The sequence below is a fragment of the Erithacus rubecula genome, assembly GCF_903797595.1.
Source record: "Erithacus rubecula genome assembly, contig: SUPER_Z_unloc_4, whole genome shotgun sequence".
Taxonomy (NCBI): domain Eukaryota; kingdom Metazoa; phylum Chordata; class Aves; order Passeriformes; family Muscicapidae; genus Erithacus; species Erithacus rubecula.
This window is the reverse complement of record NW_027635670.1, coordinates 2017068-2038291: the sequence shown is the minus strand read 5'-3', so window position 1 is coordinate 2038291 and position 21224 is coordinate 2017068. Positions and strand designations below refer to the sequence as shown.

The 21224-nt window shown below is 38.3% G+C and overlaps 1 protein-coding gene across 2 annotated transcripts in view; it reads left to right on the top strand.

Moving 5' to 3' along the window:
• Nucleotides 1-21224, top strand: part of MAMDC2 (MAM domain containing 2) — a 54553-nt gene that overhangs the window by 25777 nt on the left and 7552 nt on the right. For both annotated transcript variants that reach the window (XM_079331472.1, XM_079331473.1), the window contains exons 3-9: nucleotides 2083-2348; nucleotides 3026-3110; nucleotides 4044-4181; nucleotides 6449-6705; nucleotides 9312-9405; nucleotides 11954-12100; nucleotides 12955-13220. In XM_079331472.1, coding sequence (XP_079187598.1) covers nucleotides 2083-2348; nucleotides 3026-3110; nucleotides 4044-4181; nucleotides 6449-6705; nucleotides 9312-9405; nucleotides 11954-12100; nucleotides 12955-13220 — 1253 coding nt within the window. The remainder of the gene's footprint in view (nucleotides 1-2082; nucleotides 2349-3025; nucleotides 3111-4043; nucleotides 4182-6448; nucleotides 6706-9311; nucleotides 9406-11953; nucleotides 12101-12954; nucleotides 13221-21224) is intronic.

Below are 21224 nucleotides of genomic sequence, written 5' to 3'. Positions count from 1 at the left end.
TGACTTCTGATGGAGTCTTGGTGATTTCCCTCTACCTTCCTGTGAATAAACATGAGTACCTTGGCCAGGTGTATGCTTATATGCAGATAAATGCTCTGTGCTAACTTGTGTGAACTAACTGGACAGATGCATGAAAGTGGATGCTGTGGACTCCCATGTTATGGAGTGGCAGATTAAGTATTTGGCACACACATTAGGTGCCTATTTTTAAAAATTTATTCCTGTGTTTATTTTTCTTTCAAATACTGCTGCAGTAACAAGTTACTTGTACTTAACCAGTGATTTTGTATCTTTCCCCAGTAGACTAAAACCAGACAGTAGATATAAAGAGAAATTATGATAAGAGGCAAAAAAAAAATTCCATTCCCTAAAAAGGGAAAGAGAATGCAGCTTTTCTGTATTTGCACAGCCCCTTACACTGCTTAGGGCTGCAGCTATCTCCTAGCAATCATTTATCTTCCCTCAGTTAAACAGAGTGTGCAGTACAAATGGGTTGCTGGGCACTGTGTCTGCAGGTGGCAAAAGGAGCAGATGCAGGGGGATGCTGTAACATGCAGTTCCCAAAGAATCAGGTGCTGTCAGAGTGATTATCTGCTCCTGGCATCTTCCTGGGGGTCTATGGGAGAGGACTTTGGGAACCTCATAAAGCAGATCTATACCTGTGCTTGAGGGTGTGATGACCCTCCATGATGCAGATGATTTTTTTTTTCCATTGAGAGAATACTTTTTGAAAAGGCAACAAGGGAGCTTCTGGGAAGCAACCCCAGAGTGTCTTGGTAGAGTGGGAGGATTCAGGCAGAATTTGGGAGGGGATTTTTGTGCCTCAAAGGCAAGCAATGTATTTAATATCAGTGTGACTGCTGACATTTCTGAGTTATCCAAGTATCACATATGCATGGAAACTGACAAGCTCTGTGGTCAAGTGAGATGAGATTAAAGAATAAGTATATTCTCTGGAAAGTGTGATGTGCTGCTGGATAAAGGGCTAATTTGACACAGGCCCTGACAGCACTTTTAACTCATACTTGCAGCTTGGGTGATGAGAATTAGTATCAGAAATGGGTTTTGTCTAATATGTATTGACACTAGGTTAGAAGGATCATTTTCCTGGTAGTCTGTGGGATGACGTTCCAGACATGGGTGTCCTAGTTTGTCTTATTGGTTTGTTTTGTGGTATTTTGGGTTTTAAAAACTTATTTTTAAGTTTTCATTATTTGTATCACTTGTTTCTGGCATTGCATTTCAGGTTTCTGTAACTCCTGTAGTCCATTTTACTCTCCTGACCTTGGTTTTGATCTTAGGTCCTAGTAGAGCCTTCACGACCATCCTAATGCTTCACTGTAGTTTATTTACTGTTGTCTTATTTTTCTACACATTGTTTCTTTTGCACTTTTTTTTGCCTCCTCATGCACTTTTAGCTTGTCATTGCTAAATTTCATTTTCATTTATTTAATTGCATTTCATTTTTGTATAGAAGGCTGTTTTAGACCGTGCCCCAGAGAGTAATTTTAAAATGACCTTGGACTGCTGGTATGTTTAAATGATGCTTTACATTTCACGATTTTTTGAATCAGCAGTCTTGAACATGTTAATTTTACTACTTAGAAATGTCTTTCTAGTTTTATTCTTTGAAACCAGAAGTGCTTTGGAAGTTTTTTGCTGCAGTGTCTTGTTTTATGTATTATTTTTAAAGGTACATGAAAATAAAAGTTTTGATCTATAAAACAGCTAAATACTCCTGCAAAATATTTCTGTGTGTGCAAATTGTCTTGTCAATCAAATTGTCTATCTACAGCTATCAGTTCTAAAGGGTACTACTTAATAATCTGTTTTACACTGATAAAATATCTCAAATTTGCCAGTAATTTAGAAATTGTGTTTAAAAATGGTGGGAGACACATGAAGTCGCATTTGTGTGAGCACAGTAGGATATCAAAAGGTTAAGTGGCTTACCAGATGAGTGGCAGTCTCAGCCTCCTGACCTAGTCCCAGAACTACCATTCCTTCCTAAATTAGTACTTTTCCAGGGATGCAAAAGCGAAACCCCTGACATTTATTATTCTGGTGTGTATCTGTTCCCAGGACATTACATTTCAGTGGACACCTCTTACGAGGGTGAGAAGGCAGTGCTGTCCAGCCCTGACCTGTACTCCGAGGAGTGGAGCTGTGTCAGACTGATCTATCAGATAGCAACAGCGTCAGATGCCTCCCCTGCCCCTGCCAGGCTCAGCCTGTACCTGAGGCAGGAAGGAGAGAGCTTTGATCGTTTGCTGTGGTCAGCCAAGGAGCCATCAGACAGCTGGCTCATAGCTAGCTTAGATTTAACCAACAGCACAAAGAAGTACAAGGTAAGACCAGTTCTAGAAGATGCCACAGGCTTTCTGGTGCATCTGTTGGGCTGCACAAACTTTTTTTTTTTTTTTAATATATGCAAACTTATTTTGATCCCGTTCTTGGCTTTCATTTCTAAGGCTGGCAGCACAAGTCAGCCGAGCCCTCTGTGCCCAGCACCCAGGAGCAGCTCAGGGGACACAGGGCCAGCTGAGCCCTGCCAGGAGGATGCCTCATCTCCTGGAATCCCAGCGGAGTTGAGGTGCCACGTGGCAGATACGGGACTCCTGCTCCTGGGTCTGCAGCTGTGCTCACTTATTCCTGCCCTCTGTGCCTTTCTGGAGGGAGTCAAATGCTGACAGAAGAGTATTTCTACCCAGAAACCATAATGTTGCATCACTCACAATAACATCTTGCATAACCACAGCTGAGGAATATGGAATTCCATACCCTTAAATGAAGTGAGGGAATTTTTTGCCTTGTCTCACTGTCCTTCAGCATGTCTTCTGTGGTTGAAGAGGAACACTGGCTCCATCTTTAATGCATTCTGCCCAACTTCTTTGGCAAAACACACCTGACTATAAGGATGTTGGCTCCCCAGGAAACATTTAATTTTTTTCCTCTGTTTATCCTGTTTAAGCATTCAAAGCACTAATGAAATTCTAAAATTGACAGTTTGGTTTATATTGTGCAGCTTGTACTGGAAGGTGAAATCGGACAAGATAAATCCACCAGTATAGCAGTTTTTGAAATCAAAATAACTTCTGGATATTGTATTGGTAAGTGCTGTACACTCAACCTTCATATTCTCCACAGAGAAAAGAATGCCTTGTTGTCAGTTTCAAAACTGGATGGAAGGTCTGGGTTTTAAAAAAAAGACAATGGCTTTTTCCTAATTGAAAAGGACACTGCCATATTCAATATTGATAACTTTTAAGCTAAGAGTGCATAACCTAGTAAGTTGGGTTTTTTTCACCTATCTCTGTGATATATATATATATATATATACACACACACACATATTATATACAGCAATATAATTCGGAATCTATTTATTTTTTAAGCAGGAACAGCTGTTATATTTTAAAAAAGCTTTGCACTATTTCAAATACTAGACATAACAGCTGCAAGATTATTTCTGCTCTCTGCCTGCTCATGGCTTCCTTACAGTGTCATCTTGAGGCTGCAGAAAAAAAAACCTCTGCTGATATGTGTATTTACACTTACTGCCATTTCCTTATGACATTTGCTAGAAACTGCTAATGAAGTTCAAAAATTCCAGTGTCTAGGAGGCTATGAGACCATCACATTTCTGGAGAGCTCTGGTGGAGTCCAACCAAGTTGTCACAATTCTTTAGCTCTGTGAAGGAGACAAAGTAGTTGGATTACTGTTACAAAATACTTATCCTGCTTTGCTTCTGGCCATCCCTGATTTACAAGTGAAAGTTCTGCTTTGGCTATTTACTACAAGGGGTGGTATATTTAAATCTGCTTTATTTGGTTCTAAATTACAGCAGTTCTATTCTGGCAAATGATGAAAAGACAGATTGGTCCAAAGAGGATGGAAATTAAAATTTTATCCAAAATTAATAAAAAAAAATTGATATTTATTATGAGTCCCTAAATGCTGTGTCCAGTTCTATAAATACAGGCATTATCTACTCTGCCATATGTGAATGGATGCACTCATCTGGTGTTGTCTGCAATTGCAGAATGTGACTTTGAAGAAAATCATCTCTGTGGCTATATGAACCGCTGGAATCCTAACGTTAACTGGTTTGTTGGTGGAGGGAACATTCGGAATTCTCAGTCTATCCTGCCCAAAGACCACACACTTAACAGTGCACTGGGTAAGCAACAAATGTGGAGCAGAAATATAGTGGAAAAATCTGAGTCTGTGATTCATGTATGACTCTCACACTGTGAGTTATTATTTTGTGAGTTCTTTCCATTGTGGGGTTGGGGTGGGGATGGTAAGAGTGATTTATGGGAAAAAAAAGGGGATTAGAAAGAGCTTGGGGGATTTTGTAGAAATTTACACAAAATTGCCTGTAAGCTGTATAGTAAGGCTGTTACACTCTAGGATCCAAAAGCAATGAGTTACTCAGAGGGAAGGATAAAATTTTAGATGTGAGAGCTGGAAAATTTCTGAAAAACTTTCTGTGTATTCTAAATGTATGGGCCACAGTAAGTTTTAGATTCTTCTGCTGCTCTGTACATGTGGCAGGGGTTTCCTTTCCCATTGCTATTGAGAAAATTGAGTAGGAAAACTAAGGTTTTCCAAGCATATTTTAATAAACATGTTTGGAGAATCTTGGGTTAAACTGTCCTGTTTAGAAGTTTTGTTTCTTTCAGTAAAATGCAATGCCATTAGTACAGCCTCTCAGAGGCATAATGCTGGGAACAATTACTGGAATTTCTGCACTTGCCTTATAGGAAATGATTGTCCTGGATACCTTAGTTAGTGAAGGGGTTTTACACAGCTGTGAAGAAGGGTTTTGGGATAACTTCACCTTTGCACAAAGTACCACAGCAGGTGATGGTCAGAACATCTGGCTGCACACAGTGTGTCTTGGATGGCATGGTGCTTGTGGCAGTGCAAGGATCACATCTCATGAAAGGCAGGGTTGATCCTCTTTCCTTAACTCATGCCGCTGTGCCTTTTTATTTATTTCACAATTGTGTGAGTTGAGTACAGAGTGTCACTCCACCTCTGTGTCACTGAAATGTTGGTCAAATTTTGATGAAAGTTTAAACTCACCACAACTCCAACAGCAGACAGTGGATCAGCCTATTAAATAAGTACTGTGACAGGAAATGCTCCCAGCTGTTAGGGATGTGTTTTCTTGTAGCCACAGCATTTCTATTTCACACCAAGCCCCCACTGCTGACCATTTACTGAGAGGATCTCAAGAAACTTAGAGTCATGGAAGAGCCTTCTTTTTGCAAGAGTTGGGCTGTGAAGCTGCATCATCCAGGGAGATTGTAGTGAAGCTCTGAGATGTGCTAAGACCCCAGAACAAAAGTGAAGCCGACAGCCTCGCAGGCAAGGATTGCTGAAGTCTCCAGTCCCTGGCCATGGGCAGCCTGGAGGAGAGCCACAGCCAAGCAAGTCCTTTTGCCTCCTTCCAGAAGAGTGAAATGAGAAGTGACACTTAAAGGTCTGAGACTGCTGTGTGCTAATTAATCTAGTGGTTCTCACACAGTTCATGCTGAAGTACCCCACCAGTCTGACTCTTCAATTTTCTCCAGGCTTTCTACTTGTGAAGAGCCATTTTTTTGTTCATCAAATACTGTTTGATGCTGTGTTTCTGGGAGTGCATAAGAAGGAAAACTGCAATGCACAGCATGTTTGTGAACATGGATGTGTCCTGTTTAAATTAAGATAGCATAAAAAATAATCCAAGTTTTAGAAGCTATACCCTTAGAAAATGCTGCCGGTCATATTGGCTCATATTTATGATGGGAAGTTGCTCTCCTCATATGGAATACATTTTTCTGTTCATTAACATCTCCAAAAAGTCTTCTTTAAGGACTTTACATAAAAACTGCAGTCCATGCAGTAAAAATAAGACATTTATAAACCAAATCCTAGATACACTGAGCAGACATGTAAGGACTAAAAGCTATTAGATCATAACTTGACATATTAAATGAACTGCTGTATAATAGATGAGAAAACACATGGCTAATAATCTTGTTCATTTACTTGGATTGCTTTAATAAAAGTTGCACTTGAGAGAGACTAAATACTATTCTGAGCTGTTGAGAGGCAGGGAGTTTACACAGTTTCTGCACATTTTTTCATTTTTATGAATGGCTCCCAAAATTTAGAGTTTATTACATTTCAAATACAGATACATGTATAACTTCTAATAATAATAAAGACTTAAGAAAATAAAGAGCTGAGACTGACTATTTTGCCAATGGTATCTCAGCCAAACAATAGGAGGAAAAAAAAGCAAAAAAAACCCTTTTAGAATTTTTAAAGTTTTCTAGGAAGAAACCATTGTTGGCCAGGTCATAGATGTATATGTCTAGTCCCTGTTTGTCTGCTGAAACTTCCTGAGTGTTCTTTAGAGAGTGTCCTTAATTCCAAGTTTTTTTCTGCTTCTAGGTCACTACATGTATGTGGACTCTGTCTATGTCAAACATTTTCAGGAAGTGGCCCAGCTAATCTCACCAAAGACCACAGCCCCAATATCTGGCTGCTTATCTTTTTATTATCAACTCAAGCAGGAAAGCAGCATTGTTTTTACTGTTTACCTAAGAGACATGAGTGGCTTTTATGAAGAGATCTGGAGAACAGACAGTGCACTGAATGCAGAGTGGGCACTGGCAGAGGTCGACTTCAATGCGCCGTATCCCATGGAGGTAAAGCAATCCTTCCTGCACAGTCCAGCTGCACTTCCAGCTTCCCTCAGACAGGAGTGCCAGCTCAGGCTAAGCCAGGAACATGGCAGGGACCAGCAGTGCCTGAGAGATGGCTCTGTGGTGGTGATCTATGATTTCCTTTGCCTAAAGGTCAAATGCGGATCACTTTCCACACCCCTGCTTGATTTTGAAGCCAGGTGGTGTAGTTTGATCAGAGTACCTAGGGAGTTGTAAAATTTGACTGGTGGAAGGCTTCTTAGTTGCTGAATAATATCAAAGTTCTCTCAGTCCCCTATTTCTGTGACTCTATGATCCATTTTTGAGGATGCTGAGTATTATAAAATAATACATAAGAAAAATACTGCATAAGAAAAATTTTAAAAAAATTGAGATCTATTCTCCACCTTACTTAGGTCCTGAAGTTCCTGAGAGAAAATCCAAACTTGGGTCCTAAGAGTACAATTGTCCTTATTTATGAAAGACAGCTCTTGATAGTTATTATAATGACTTTCAAGATTATCAGAAAAAAAAAGAGTATTTTATTCCCTAATGTTCTCTAAAAAGTACCCCAAACTTAGAAGACTGAAGTAGTTATTATATACACATATATACTTGCATGTATATTTTACACATATATATGTAGTATGTATACACGCATATATCTCTCTATACATATATACTTCTAATTCATGGAATACAAATAAATTCTACTTGCTTTAATTCTACCTAAGTTATTTGCTAATTCACCATAAGCCTGTTTTCCAGAAATTATTAGGAGTAAAGCTAATTTTCATGAGATATTACACAGCCCTTTAACACTTTATAAAGTCAGTGATCATCCATTTAAATTATCAGACTTCAAGGGAAAGGAGGGCAACTCTTATAAGGCTTCATCATACAGAATGGTAAGTGAATTACTGGTTCAGTAAATACAAACTAAAAGGGGAAAATCATTCCTAGCACTATTGATGGAAATTAGTTAATGATCACTTAGAGCTTGGCAATACTGTCACCTAGTTTGTGAAAATATCCTCTCATTTCCTGGTGGCATTCAAAAATCCATCCAGAATGTTGGAAACTATCCATATGGGAAGAGATAACAAAACACAGGATGTTGTACCACTGGGTGAATGCACAGGGAAACCTTGTGTTCTGCAGGGTATGCAACTTCAGCTCTCTCAGTTAAACAAAGATTTGAAAAGATTTTTAAAAAATTTAAAAATATTGTCCGAGAGGGAGATGCAGATAATTAAATGTATGAAGAAGTTATGTTAATGAAATAACAGTTTTCAGCCTCTATTGAAAAAAGATGGAAGTAGAATATAGTAGAAGTTCTTAAGAGTCATGAAGATTAACTGTTCCCTGTTTCTTAAAATTTACATTGCTATTCCAAATTCTTAGTTACCATATAACAGTTTTAAAATAAAATGAACAGAGGGTCTTTTCATATATGACACAACCATAGAACTTTCTTCCTCATCATAGCGTAGATACCATTGTTAAGATCAGTTAAAAAACTGATTAGAAAAATTAATGGGAAAGAAAGAATCCGTCTGGAATATAATGTAAAGGAAGAAGAACTGAAGGCCTGTCTTCAGTTCTTTCTCTAGGTGCTCTCTCTGCTGGAAAAAAAGACTGGGCTAGACAGGCCTTTAATCTGCTCAAGCAATTTCTATGTAATTTAACACAGTAATTATTTCAGAGATCATTTTATAGAAATAATATTAAACCTTAACTCATGAATTCTTTGGTTGCTTCAAGAGGGCCTTCCTCTTTCTTTCACCTAGGTAAAGGAGGTTGCTTAGGATTCTTTCACTAGCTCTCCTAGTTTGCCTCCCACCCTCAGGCAAAACATCACAGGCATTGCTTTCACTGAAAAGAATCTCATTCTGAAAGCATTTGTTCTTATTTCCTTGCTTTGTCCCTGGGACTGGCTTTCAAAGTTTTCCTGTATCTCAGAGCTTTGATACTTAAGAGAAATTTTAGGACACTTCCTCAAGAGTTATAGATGGCCCTCCACTTACTTGAGGAAATTATGTCCCCTGGGAACAACTAAATACAAGCACTGTTTGATCTTTTAGGTAAACAAAACTCAGCAATAGCTTTTCTGGTTCTTAAATAAATTCTCTACAGGAAATCTTCCCTGACAAGTATGGGTTTCAATGTCTGAGGATGCTTACAGAAAACTGTAAAATTTAATATTTTAATAGCAGAGTAATGAACACAGAGGGGTTTTAACTCTTGATCCAGACAGATTCTAGATAAAATTGGAGCTCTAGTCACTACAGACTGATGATTGTGAATAGTGGTTTTGTATAATACAATGGCAAAAGCCTTAATGCATCTTCAAAAGTGGTGCTTCATAAAACAGCAGAAGAGCTATGTTCCCTTTGTTGTTTCCTTGCCCTTGAGTGAGCAGTGATCTAGTGCCAAGGTCAGGCTTTGATTTATATCCCTAATAAGAGATAGAATTTAATTTGCCACACTGTATGAGATGTGCTGGAGTCTGTCTGGTACATCCAATCAGAATTCTGTATTTCAAATATGTCTACCAAAATTAATCCTGACTATATGGCAGATGATTAACAACTTATTACAATTTCTAGGTAATATTTGAAGTTGCTTTCAATAGCGCCAAGGGAGGTTATGTTGCCCTTGATGACATTTCTTTCTCTCCAGTTTACTGCAGCAATCAGACAGGTATGATGAGCCCTTACTGCTATTTACCTCCCTTGTTTTCCCCCTCTGCCTTGCTCCTCAGAGCTGCCTGTCAGTATTTGCAATTTTGGTGCTACTTTCTCAACTGACCAGCCCATTGGGCTCCTCTTCCTTCAGAAGACATAACAACAGATAACACTGTTCATTCATTTTTTCCAGAAACCAATCCGTAATGCTTCCTTTCCAAAGACCTTGCCTGGGGGTTCTGCAAACAGAGTGCTGGACTGAATGCTGTATTTGCATCACTATGGGTTTTGGGAAATTATCACTTGCAGGCCTGCCACAGAAAGAGAGGGTGGCTTTTCCCAGGTGTGATGGTGTGAGGAAGAAAATCCCTGGGCTTTTCATTAACACCAGCGTTCATACCACATACCCCGAGATGTTGTTCAGAGCAAAAACATGAGCCTTGCCTCCCTGTCTTCACTGTTCCAGGAGGTATTACTCATCTCAGGCAGTGGGGTGTCTGTCAGGTATTTGTTAGGTTTTCACAACAGACACCACCTGAATCCCTGGACCTCTGATATAGAGGCACTTGGGACAAAGGACTGTCATTTGTGAATGCAGCCTCCTCAGCAGCCGATTGCTGGGCTTTTACTATGGCTCTAAAAACCAGTCAAAAGTAGATTAGTGGTTTCCCACTGATGTCATATATTCCTTTGGTCATAAGTTTTATTTTTTGGCTAATTCTTTAAATTGATCAACGAAAGAGCCTGGTTTCCTCCCCTTTTTATCTCAGAGTATCTTCTAGCTCTGCCTTCCCAGCTGAAGTGCCACTGTTGAAGGAGGAAGATCCCAGATACATTAATCATTAATAATCCACATCTCCCGGCTAAGTAAATCCATTGTTTTATTATCTCCCCAATACCTTTTTGGTATTTGCTTTATTTTGCAACAAAAATTCCTAAGTTACATTTGCAATTTTCAAGGGGGTGGAGCTGCTTATCTGTTTTTTTTCCATTTTAATTTTCAGACAATTTATATCTGTTGAGAAATGGGATAAATTTTATAGCTTTTTCTGCCCCAATGGTTGATGTTCAGATCTAATCTGAATGGTTCAGAATATGTTCTAAATATGATAGGTTCATCTAGAACTCCACCTACTAACTTGGATTTTGAAGGTTGGTTTTGTGGTTGTTTAGGGTTTTGGTGTTTTTTTTTATTTGAGAAATGAAAGTAAATTATTTGCTTTGTACTTTGTGGAAATACAACATATACTGTTTGATCCTTCAGACTTATCGATTATTATCATCTACTATTCTTCTGAGTAGAGATGTTAAAAAGCAAGATCACTCCATTCTGCTTGAATTTGGCCATAGCAATATACATAACAGCATTAAGTTTTTTCTTTACTTTTTTTTTCTGGAAGTTTTGTTAAACAAAAGTTTTGATGTTAGCCAAATGGAAGAAAAGGTATCCGAGTACTAAACCTGCTCAGCAAAGAATGAATCAGAATATGGATTTAATCCTACATGGCAGTATTCCATCTGTCTTTTCTTCAACTAGGAAAGCAGAGGTGGGAGGCCATGACTGCAGGAAGAGTAAGACACATAGGCAGGACTTAGATTTGGCTATTTGAGGCTGAAAATACCCCAGGCATCACTCCAAAGACACTTTTCTTCTGCTAAAGCTTGTTGCCTATGTACCTGCCCCTGCTGGAAAAGCTCTCTGAGTGTCGAGGCAGAAGGGTCATGTGTGCAGCTGTGAATTGATGAACACAATGTCCTGTGTCTGGACTCCTGGCAAAGCCAAAATTTTCATGATAGCTTTGGGTTGTGCCCCCTTCTTCTCTTCTATAAAGGAATGGTGAGGCCTTTGAAGAAGTAGAAATGTTTTACTTACTAGTATGCCTCATACAGCAAAGTCACTTTTTTTTTTTTTTTTACTAAAGCAAGTCCTGACCCATTAATTCCATACTGCAGGTCAAGAGAGAGCTATCAGCAGGGCTAGGGGAATTAGCTTTGCTTTTAATCAACTTTACTATAAATGGTTCAGCTTTCACTGCAGTGTTAGCACTGTGTGAGGCAAGGTCTGGAGGAAAGTAGCCATGAGGTGGTACATGAACTAAAAATTTTTGCTTACCTGCTTACAGCATGCATATGCACACACATTACACATAACTATAAAAAGTGTTTTTTATAAAAACCACTAAATGCTTATATTCGGAGCACCCATGGGCACACAGACACAGTAATTTTATCCTGAAACAAGGATTCGTCCTTGGATGAAGAAGCAGATGAAAACAAATGGATTGAATGACTTTGTGAACGTCCTGAAGGAAGAATCTGGTCTTAATATCTGTGGCTTATTTCTGTTTTTGGGGGGCTACGAAGCAGGTTTTCTCCTGGCTGCAGCAAATAATATAAGAATAAAAAGACTGACTTGCAATAGAAATTTGATAGTTTGATTTCATCCTGGCTGTGCACTATATATGTATACCATCTTTGCATGCTTATCTTCTGTAAAGAAAAGCAAGTGCCTGTGCTTATCACACTGTACTCATCCTAACAGAACATATGTATCTTTCTTTTAGGAGCTCTTTTCAATCCTGCCAATGCAGGCTGCAATTTCGAGGAAGATCTGTGTAATTTTTACCAAGATGACAAAGATGGCCCAGGATGGAGCAGAGTGAAAGTGAAGCGCAACGTGTACAGAGCAGGAGATCACACTACCGGATTCGGTGAATCAAAACTGCTTTTTCCAAGAAGAGTCAAACTATAGATAAATGTTATATAAAAGGTTATATAAGGGTTAACCTATTGTATTACTGCTCATTCTGTTAAGTAGTATCAGTGGCCCAATAGTTAGCTTGCCTCTGCCATTAAAAATCAGTGTTCACAGCTCGGTCTTGCCTGGAACTCTGGCTGTGCTTCCCCACATGTAGAGGAGGAAGCTATTGAATAGTCAGGCAGGGCCATAATTCATACTATCTTGACTGTAATGCTCTGGAGCTTCTGGAGGGATGAATCCACAAAAATATGGAAGTACATGTAATAATAGGTTAATGCATTCATTTTGGAGAGGAAAAGTGGCCTATTAGCTCTTCTTGGCTTAGGATAGTTGGTGCTTTTAGGGGAAAACAGAAATATAGTGTAGTGAAACCACATGGTGAAAAGACTGCTAATAAGTTCTGAAATTCGGATATCTCTGTGTAAAGTATTCATGGTTATTAATCATATGCTCTACAGTCTCAACTCTTTATACTTGGTGCAGGATCTTGTGCCCCACCCTCTATTTTTTTGTCTCAAAGTGGTAACCCCAAAAAGGCAGGTTTTCCAGTGAGACCAGGGAATTTTTCAGGATAAATTTGCTAAATGCTTACTTCTGGTAACTTAGCCATGTGCCAGTGTAGCTAGAACCAGACAGGATGCTTTCGGAAAAAAATGGTTATTTCCCGTCAGAGTGTGATAATCTATTTCTTGCCAGTTGGAACTGTTTTTATAAGCCAAGTCTAATGCAGTAACACAAGCTGCTTTAATAACAAATCAGCTGTGCTAATGGCATATTAAATAAAATAATTATGCTGTCTTGCAGGTTATTATTTGTTGGCAAACACAAAGTTTACATCACAGCCTGGGTACATTGGACGTCTGTATGGCCCAACCCTGCCAGGAAACTTGCAGTTTTGTCTGCGTTTTTATTATGCTTTATATGGGTTTTTCAAGATGAGTGGCACTCTTGCAGTTTATATCTTTGAGGAGAATCATGTTGTTCAAGAGAAGATCTGGTCTGTCTTGGACTCTCCAAAGGGAGTTTGGACTCAAGCTGAAATCTCCTTCAAAAAGCCTATGCCTTGCAAGGTAAGAGCCAACTCCTCAAATTTACTGAATTCTGAGAGGAGATTTTCCTTGTCTTCTTCAGAGTACTTTGTTATACAGGGATTATAACTGCAAAGTGATTTCACCGGAGGAGCTCTAACAAAAGGGAGTTGTGTCTTGGTTTCTCCAAGACATGAGTTGTGTGGATGCTTCACAACCTCTCCTTTCTGTTTGCTTGTTTCCTATGTGAGTCATATCATTGTCATACTCGATTACAGATTTTAAATAATCTAAAAAGTAATGGTAAAGTCAGGCCAAAGCTGGGAGTTGATCCTACTTCCCTAAACTCAACTGTTGGGTTACAATATGAAGCTAGAAGTCAGTATAAATGAGAGCAATTGACTTGAGAATTTGCAGTGTCTCATTGGAGAGGTCATTACGCTGTGCCAGCAAGTTAATGACACATTGGTACTTGACATCACCTCCTGAGTAAGTCCTTAAGCCATTGTAACTCCTCATCTCCACTCTTTTTACAAAGATTGACTTTTACACAGATTTCTGTAAGTACTACTTCTGTAGCTGCCCTTGTTTCTGTAATAGTGAGCATTTTGTTATCTCTGAGTCATCTAAGGGGGACCAGATGGATCACTACATGTTAACCAGAGTATAAATATAATGAACATATGAATGGGAGCTTGCATGACAACTCTAAGTATTTCTAAATTAAAGACAAACACCTAAAATATTTTGTCCACCACAAATTAGTTTTTGAAATAACACTAGTTACTGACTGTAAAAGGTCACCAAAAAACCAGCTGCCTAACTGTGTTGAGAGACAAATTTACATTTAAAATTTCAGTTCTAGTTGTTGAATAATGTTTTTTGTAAGACACCTGATACCATAGAGTTTCAATGGGTCTTTATATACTTTATCCGTAAAACATAACAGAATTTATAATTCCCTTTCAAGGGAATAAAAAAAAAAAATTTTATTAGTGCCCAGCAAGTGCATACTAGAAAAGCTTCTTATAGTATCATCCCAAGATATTGCAGAGAAGTGAAAATGGCAAGCTTATAATTTACTTTTGTCATCTCCTGTCTAGGTATTTATTACTTCTGGAAAGGTTTAGTAGCTTATGTAGCAAAATCAACTGCATGAGTAGTGATGACATCTGAGCACGACTGTTAAAACTGGTTGAAAGCCTTGGAGGAGGCAGGTTTTTTAGCATCAGACATTTACATGGAAAATCTTTTCCATTTGTGAAGAACAATTTTTGTCTTCCTAGAAGTCAGGATATGTAAAACAGTTGTGAAGAAGCCTGCCTCACTGTTTTTGAGCCTGAAGATGTGTAGGAGGGGGAGAAACATCAGGCTCTGCAGCACTATTTATTGGCCTCTGGCAGTTCTCAAAAGAGTTCTCTTCTCTGGGTGCTTCAGGTCTTGTGCAAGTCTTCCTTCCCATGGAAACAAGTTGTGAAATGTTTCTGTAGAGGAGGCATTCCTCAAATATCACAAAATGTGAGATTTATTAAGCTTTACAGAAGCCAGCATGTGTCCAGCAAACCATTAATTCAGGCACCCCCTAGCCAAATAACTATGTATTTGGCAGGGGTTCAGTTTATAAGGTTTTCCTTAGACAAACAGAAGAAAATGGGTGAAGTTCTGAAACACATTAATATGGAAACTACATCAAGGTATGTTTACAGATGGGAAGATAGCATAAAAAAGACAGATACTGCCAAAGTTTAAGCAGAGGGTGAAAAATAGCTTAAAGGCAGAGGGTGAAAACCTGGTCTGTAGTTACAGACTCTCTGCTTGTAATATTCAGAAGTAGGCTCAAATGAAGTTGCATGGTGAACTTAATTCTGGCTTTTCCTTGCAATCTCATGCCCAGCTCTTCAACCTCAATATTTAAGAAAAGTATTTCAGTGCTTTATTTTGTTTGTTTTTTCTTTTCCAAGCCAGCAGAAGGAAACGAAGTATTACTGTGTGGCACTGTGTAAACACTCAGGTTAGTTATCTGTGAAGATGTGTCTGCCTAGAATGTAGTGAAACAGCTGGCAAAAACCACTCATTGCAATGTAGGGCAGCTGTGGAGGTGCACCAGAGCATGTTCTAGCTGGTAGAAAGGAGTGGTGGGACCCAGCAAGTAAGGGATTACACTTCAGGCTCTGGAGGGAGACAGTGCTGAGAAACATCACAGAAGTTTGACCTTTCTTGTCCTGCCACCACCTGTTCTGTATCTCTTGCATCCTCACTGAGGCATCTTTATTTTACCTCACCTGTCCCATCTGCCCCCCACCCCAGTCCTCATATTACTCTCAGCTCTGGACAATCCAATTTTTTTTCCCTGTAATATTATTCATGTTCCATTCTGTTTGCCCTGCTTGTCTCATTTCCTACAAATTTTAGTTTCTCAAAAACTAATGACTTGGCAGAAAAGATAGAACTGGCATAAAGATCAGACTCTTGACACTTTTCTGCTCCTACTCCAAAACCTAGGAGTGTTCAAGCTTTTCACTGATTTTTTTTTTTTTTTTTTTTTTTTTTTTTTTTTAATAGGGGCAAAATAAACACTTTTTCCTAGCCTTGTTCTCAGAAATGATGGAACTATTTTGGATTAAATCTTCCAAAACAAGGCTGTAGCAAGGACCTAGCATGGAAAAATCTGAGCTGAAATCATTGTGTCTTGGCAATGTCATAGGCAAGTGAAAAACAATCTTTTAGTGGAGAGAGGTGGTCTCAAAATAAGATAGGGCTGCCACCTTTCCTCTAATACAGATGTAGTGACTGATGTGTCTATTTTATTGTTTCCTGAGGTGTATCATATGTAGACCTGGATGATAAGAAGTTATAGGCAAGCACAGTAGTTTGGTTGAGCAGCTTTTTGGTTACCAGGAGTGACTTTTGGATTGGGTCAGCCCCTGTGGAAACAGTGAACAGTTTCCTGGCGCTCCTTAACAGCTGGTCAAGTCAGCCACAGTCAAGTGTCCTGAAGTACAAAATGATATTTCAGCCAGAAAACAATTGCTCTAAATTAATTGCTCACATACTTAATCTTTCTTTCACTATGAATACTACTCCCAAAGCTTTGAAAATTATATGAAATCCATCTAATACCTTTTAGTTTTGATAGCATATTTGTTTGCATCAGGACAATAAAAAGACATGGATTTTCATTGCTTGGTTTCTGTAATGGTTTTTGCAAGTTCTTTTTGAATTAGCTAACTGCAGTCTGGCACAAGGCTTGAATTCTGTGAGGAGGAAATGTGAAGCTGGCTTTAATATGACACCTTGAAAATGAAATGTTTTAGAGGCAAGGCAGGTATGATCCAGCTAAGGAAGTCATAAATGTCTGTAACTACTTATATACATATGTAACTATAGGTGTTTGTGTATATTTTTATTTTTATTTTTATTTTTTAATATTTATGTTTATTTGCATGTTTGCATGCACATGCTGCAAATATATATATGTGGATAATGCTAGTGAGAATGCAGGAAATTTAAAATCCTGATTTCTAATTTGTACTTGCAGAACTATCTCTCCTAGTTGGTGTGAGTAACTATGATCCTATATACATACAGTATATATTGATTCATGCTGTACCCAAGGAGTAAGAGTGGGAAGAAAGAAATTAAAACAAAAATTCTAATATTTTTTGAAATCACTTAAATCCTTCATGGTTTATCGTATAAACCTCTGGAATGGCAGCATGAAAACTTAAATGTTAAACATGTAGATAATTTTCTGTTGATTAAATGCATTGAAATTGATCCTCCATGCCAATACATGTCAGGAAAATGTAAGAGCTAACTGAAAGAAAAATTCACTTATCATTTGCATCCTTGAGAAGCTCACATGACCTCTGAAGCAACAATCTACATTTTAATATTGTGTGTGTGTTTGTGTGCATGTGTATGTGGGTAAACACCAATATGGAAAAATATTTCTCTTATGCAACTTCACAACTAAGTCCAAATACCTAGATTAAAATGAAGGTTTGAGTTCAATTGGGTCTGCTTTTGTCAATTCTGCTCATTCCTGCTAGGTTTGGGTTACCATTCTGAGGCTCAGGTTTTTGAAAGCAAACATCTTGTGGTTTTTATCCATCATGCAAGCTTTTGCAATGTTATGTGATAAAGTAGTGCTTGAGCCTCCCAAAGAGTTTAAAATCAAATCCTCAGAAAAGTAATTGGCATAACAGTCTATCCTATTTTCATCAGAGTAGCTGTGGCTGCATTTTTGGGTTTTCATTCCTTAAATATTCTTTTATTCCTCTTTGATGTTTTTTTTCCTCATTTTCTTTACTTGAGTTCATCTGTTTGCTTTCACTCATCCTCCATAACTAATTTTAGTTGCAATTGTGAGAAAGGAAAATCAAATGACTCAATGTTGCACTTGAATATTTACATGTTTTAAAACAAAGAAAAGAGATGACTTCTTAAAACAACACTGAGAAACTTTGCTGCAAAATGCTGTGAGGGCCAATAGTATCCATACATTTTAAAAAGGATTTTAAAAAATTGTGGAAAATAGACCTCCCAGTGACTGTAAACACAGTGGTTCAATTGTGAACCTCCAGTTCAGCAAATTTTTCAGCTTTTTGGGGGTTGGACATAATATAAAAGTTTTAATGCTGGTTTGTTTCTTGTGCTACTTCCCCTAGATATTTGATGTTACTCTGCTGCCCACCTAGTACTTGATCTGCATGTCTTTTTTCTCACATCATCACTGTACTGATGCTCAATGTTACATAATTCTAGCATTTATTTCTCTTTTCTGTGTTTCCTGCTTGTCCACCAAAATAATAGGTAAATTACTAAATTATCTTGGATAAACAATGAAATCCTAGATCCCTGTGATCAAGTCACTGGTATGAAAAACACAGTTCTCCAGTCAGGTGCCAACTGGAGGAAGGCAGACATTCTCATCCTCACCTCCCCCTCCTCCTCCTCCTCCCTTGAAAAACTCACACTTGTGTCCAATAAAAGAGCTTTTTGGTACTGTTCCAACAAAACCTTTATCAGTCTTCCCACAATAAGGTATGCACCCTAAAGAGGCTGGATCAAGCTGCAGTTTTATAGAACCTTCTGTCATTCCTTCCCTTACCTTTAAAATAAGACACTTCTTGAAGAACAGTCACCAGAAATGCCTCTCTAAAATAAGAGTGGTAGAGTTTGGAAACAGCAGGACAGTGCTGCAAAGTGGGAATATCAGTTCCTGTGGTACTTGATACATGGTTATGGAAACAGCATACTGGAAACTGACAAAGTTGTCAGGTTAGGAAGAAGTCCCTAAGTGGTTTGCACCTTCACAGTAGCTAAGGTAACACCTTGCATGAAATATTACGTATCTCCTTTTGGTATCTCTGATCCTTAACAGACAGGAAACTGTTTGACTGGAATGAGGATGGACCCCTTGCAGTAGATTTGTGGAAATCTGGGAGAGTGGTGGGGGACAGATAGGAATATTGGTGTCCTGTATGTATTTGTGTGCAGTCGGTGCTCTCTACTAGGTTGTGCAATCCAGCAAGAAAAGATATAGGATAAACAGTCCATGGCACTAGGTTATTCTATTAGCTTTATGTTTCTCTTTCATTGTTTGTTTCTGCCCCTGGACAGGAAGGGCTTTCAAAACCTTTTCAACTGTCACAAGCTTATTACCAATGCTATTCAATTATTTATGTAGAAGCTTTCATATCACATTATTTTTCCCACAGGAGCTCATCGTTTTACATGGCAAGAATATGAACTTGCCTGGTGAGTGCCATTTGAAATCAATTAATTTTAAGTGACAGAAGCTTGCAGATATTCACATTTTCACTTAACAGTTATTTGAGTTCTTGATAAATGAGTTTCTTATTGTTTAAGTCAAAGAAATACAAGCCACTTAAAATCTAGTTTTATTAAGTTAGCTATGAGTAATTTGTTCTACACTTAAAACATCTGTATTGAACAGCCCTGAGACAGTCAGAATGGTTTTCCCATTCCTGTGTGGTCAGTCCTTGGCTTACATGCTTATATGGCTGTTTATTTGCATAACTGACTGAAAAGTCAGGCTCCCTGTCTTGTGAAAACATCTTGACTGCTTCTTCATGTCAGATCACACTTTTGTTTCTAGTGTTCAAATAATTTTTTTATTTCATAATACTGAGTTTTTTGTCATTGTGAGGAAATTACAGCAGTAGCTTTTCAAATAAAAAACAACTCAGACTCCACTATAACATCTTTAGGAAACTGAACTTTAAATGTGTCTAAGTGACAGACCGAGTCTACACAGATTTATAGTGTGTCATTTAAACCTAGGAATATTCAATAGGATGGAATAAGATAAATTACCTTGCTACAGAGGCATAGCTTGCTTTTAAGTTACCAGATTGGCTTGTTTTCGTGCTTTTCTTCTGTTTGGCCAATCTGGCTCTCTAACTGAGCAAGATGTATACATTCTGGGACAAACAAGGAAAGAAATACATAGAACATACAGGGATCCAAGGGAATCTTCTCTCCTTTTCTCCTCCTCTTGGTCTAGCTCCCTCCAAACTTCCTATAGCAAGCTTCCCCATTATTCCCTCCTTACACTGGAGGTACCTTACTGCATGTCCTTCTATTTCTTCTCCTCTAAAAGCAGATTAATTTTATTTGCATGTGAGTCTTAAGTCACATTCTGCTTGCAGAGTTGCCAAGAGCTAAGGATGAGAAGTCCCTTCTAGCTCATCCAGTATCTGCAGCACAACCCAACACGATGTCTTGGCAGAAGATTGCTTGAGCAGCCGTTCTCATCTGGCATTGCTCATACCTCATATCATCCAGGATAAGTGCTAAGTAAGGATTATTGGTACTTTGAGACTGAAGGCCAGGATAATTGATTAAGATAAATAAGATAATTAAGATAAATAAGCTGGTGCAATGGTTTGGAAAGAAACTGATGCCCCAGCTGTGTCCTGTTATTGGAACAAAAAGAGACACGAGAGATATGTTTCATTTTTCAGCAACACGGGGAACAACTGCCTGCATTGGACAATGTTTTAATTTAGCCTCCAAAATAGCATGCGAGTCCAGGAATATCTGTCACCTAGTTTGAAACAATCAGTATGTTGTTCATCTGCCATGGTCTATGAGGAAAAAAGCTGAGCACAAAGAATCCCCTATTCTCTTCTCCAAGACATGAGATAAGGTCATAAAATTTTATTTTGGAAAAACTGACCCTGCAAATATTTTAATTCAAAACAAGAACAAAAGGAAACCATCTTGAGATTAGTTCTATTGAGACTGTAGGGAGGATTCAGAGATCTGACTCAGTGTGAAAGTGAGTAGTTGAGTAAATCCAAGTTGATACAATTTTGGTAGGTAAAGTTCAAATACTAAAATACTTTGCTTTATGACAAAAAAAGGATATTTAAAACAGAAGAAGAGTGAATAAATTTGATCTGTGAATAAAAATGTTCTAGCCCATTGCCTAAAAGTCAATCAAGAATTTAACAACAAAATATATTGAGGGGACTGTAACAATTTCAGTGCATTTGCCATTGCCAATACTAAAAACTCTGCACTCCCAAGTAGAAGACTTTGTAATTTCATCCCTGTGAAATTATGAAGTCTGCTCATGGCAGTGTGTCCCTCAGCACCACAAAAATCAAGTGGAAAATTAGTGAAGCTTAATACTGGTGGCAAAGCTGAACAAGTTTACCTGTGTCACTGAATCAGACCAATCCTTTGGTTGTACACAGATTACTGTTTCAGTGGCCTTTGAGAGACCACAGTTATTGCTGTGAGGCTTGTGAAATGAAGGGCTTTCTGCAGGATACAGTGGGTAGTTACATACCTTGTATGGAACAATTACAGCAATCTAAGAAGAAAGAACTTAATCCTGCTCCCAATGATGTCAATACTAAAGCATGGCTTAAAACATGACTCCACAGTGTGGAAATGTTTCACAAATGAGGATGACTTCACCCTTACATGTGTGGTTTTCTGAAGATTCATGGATTTAGGGCTATAATGTGTCTTTAGTTCATTACAAATATTCACCAGAATGCATTTATT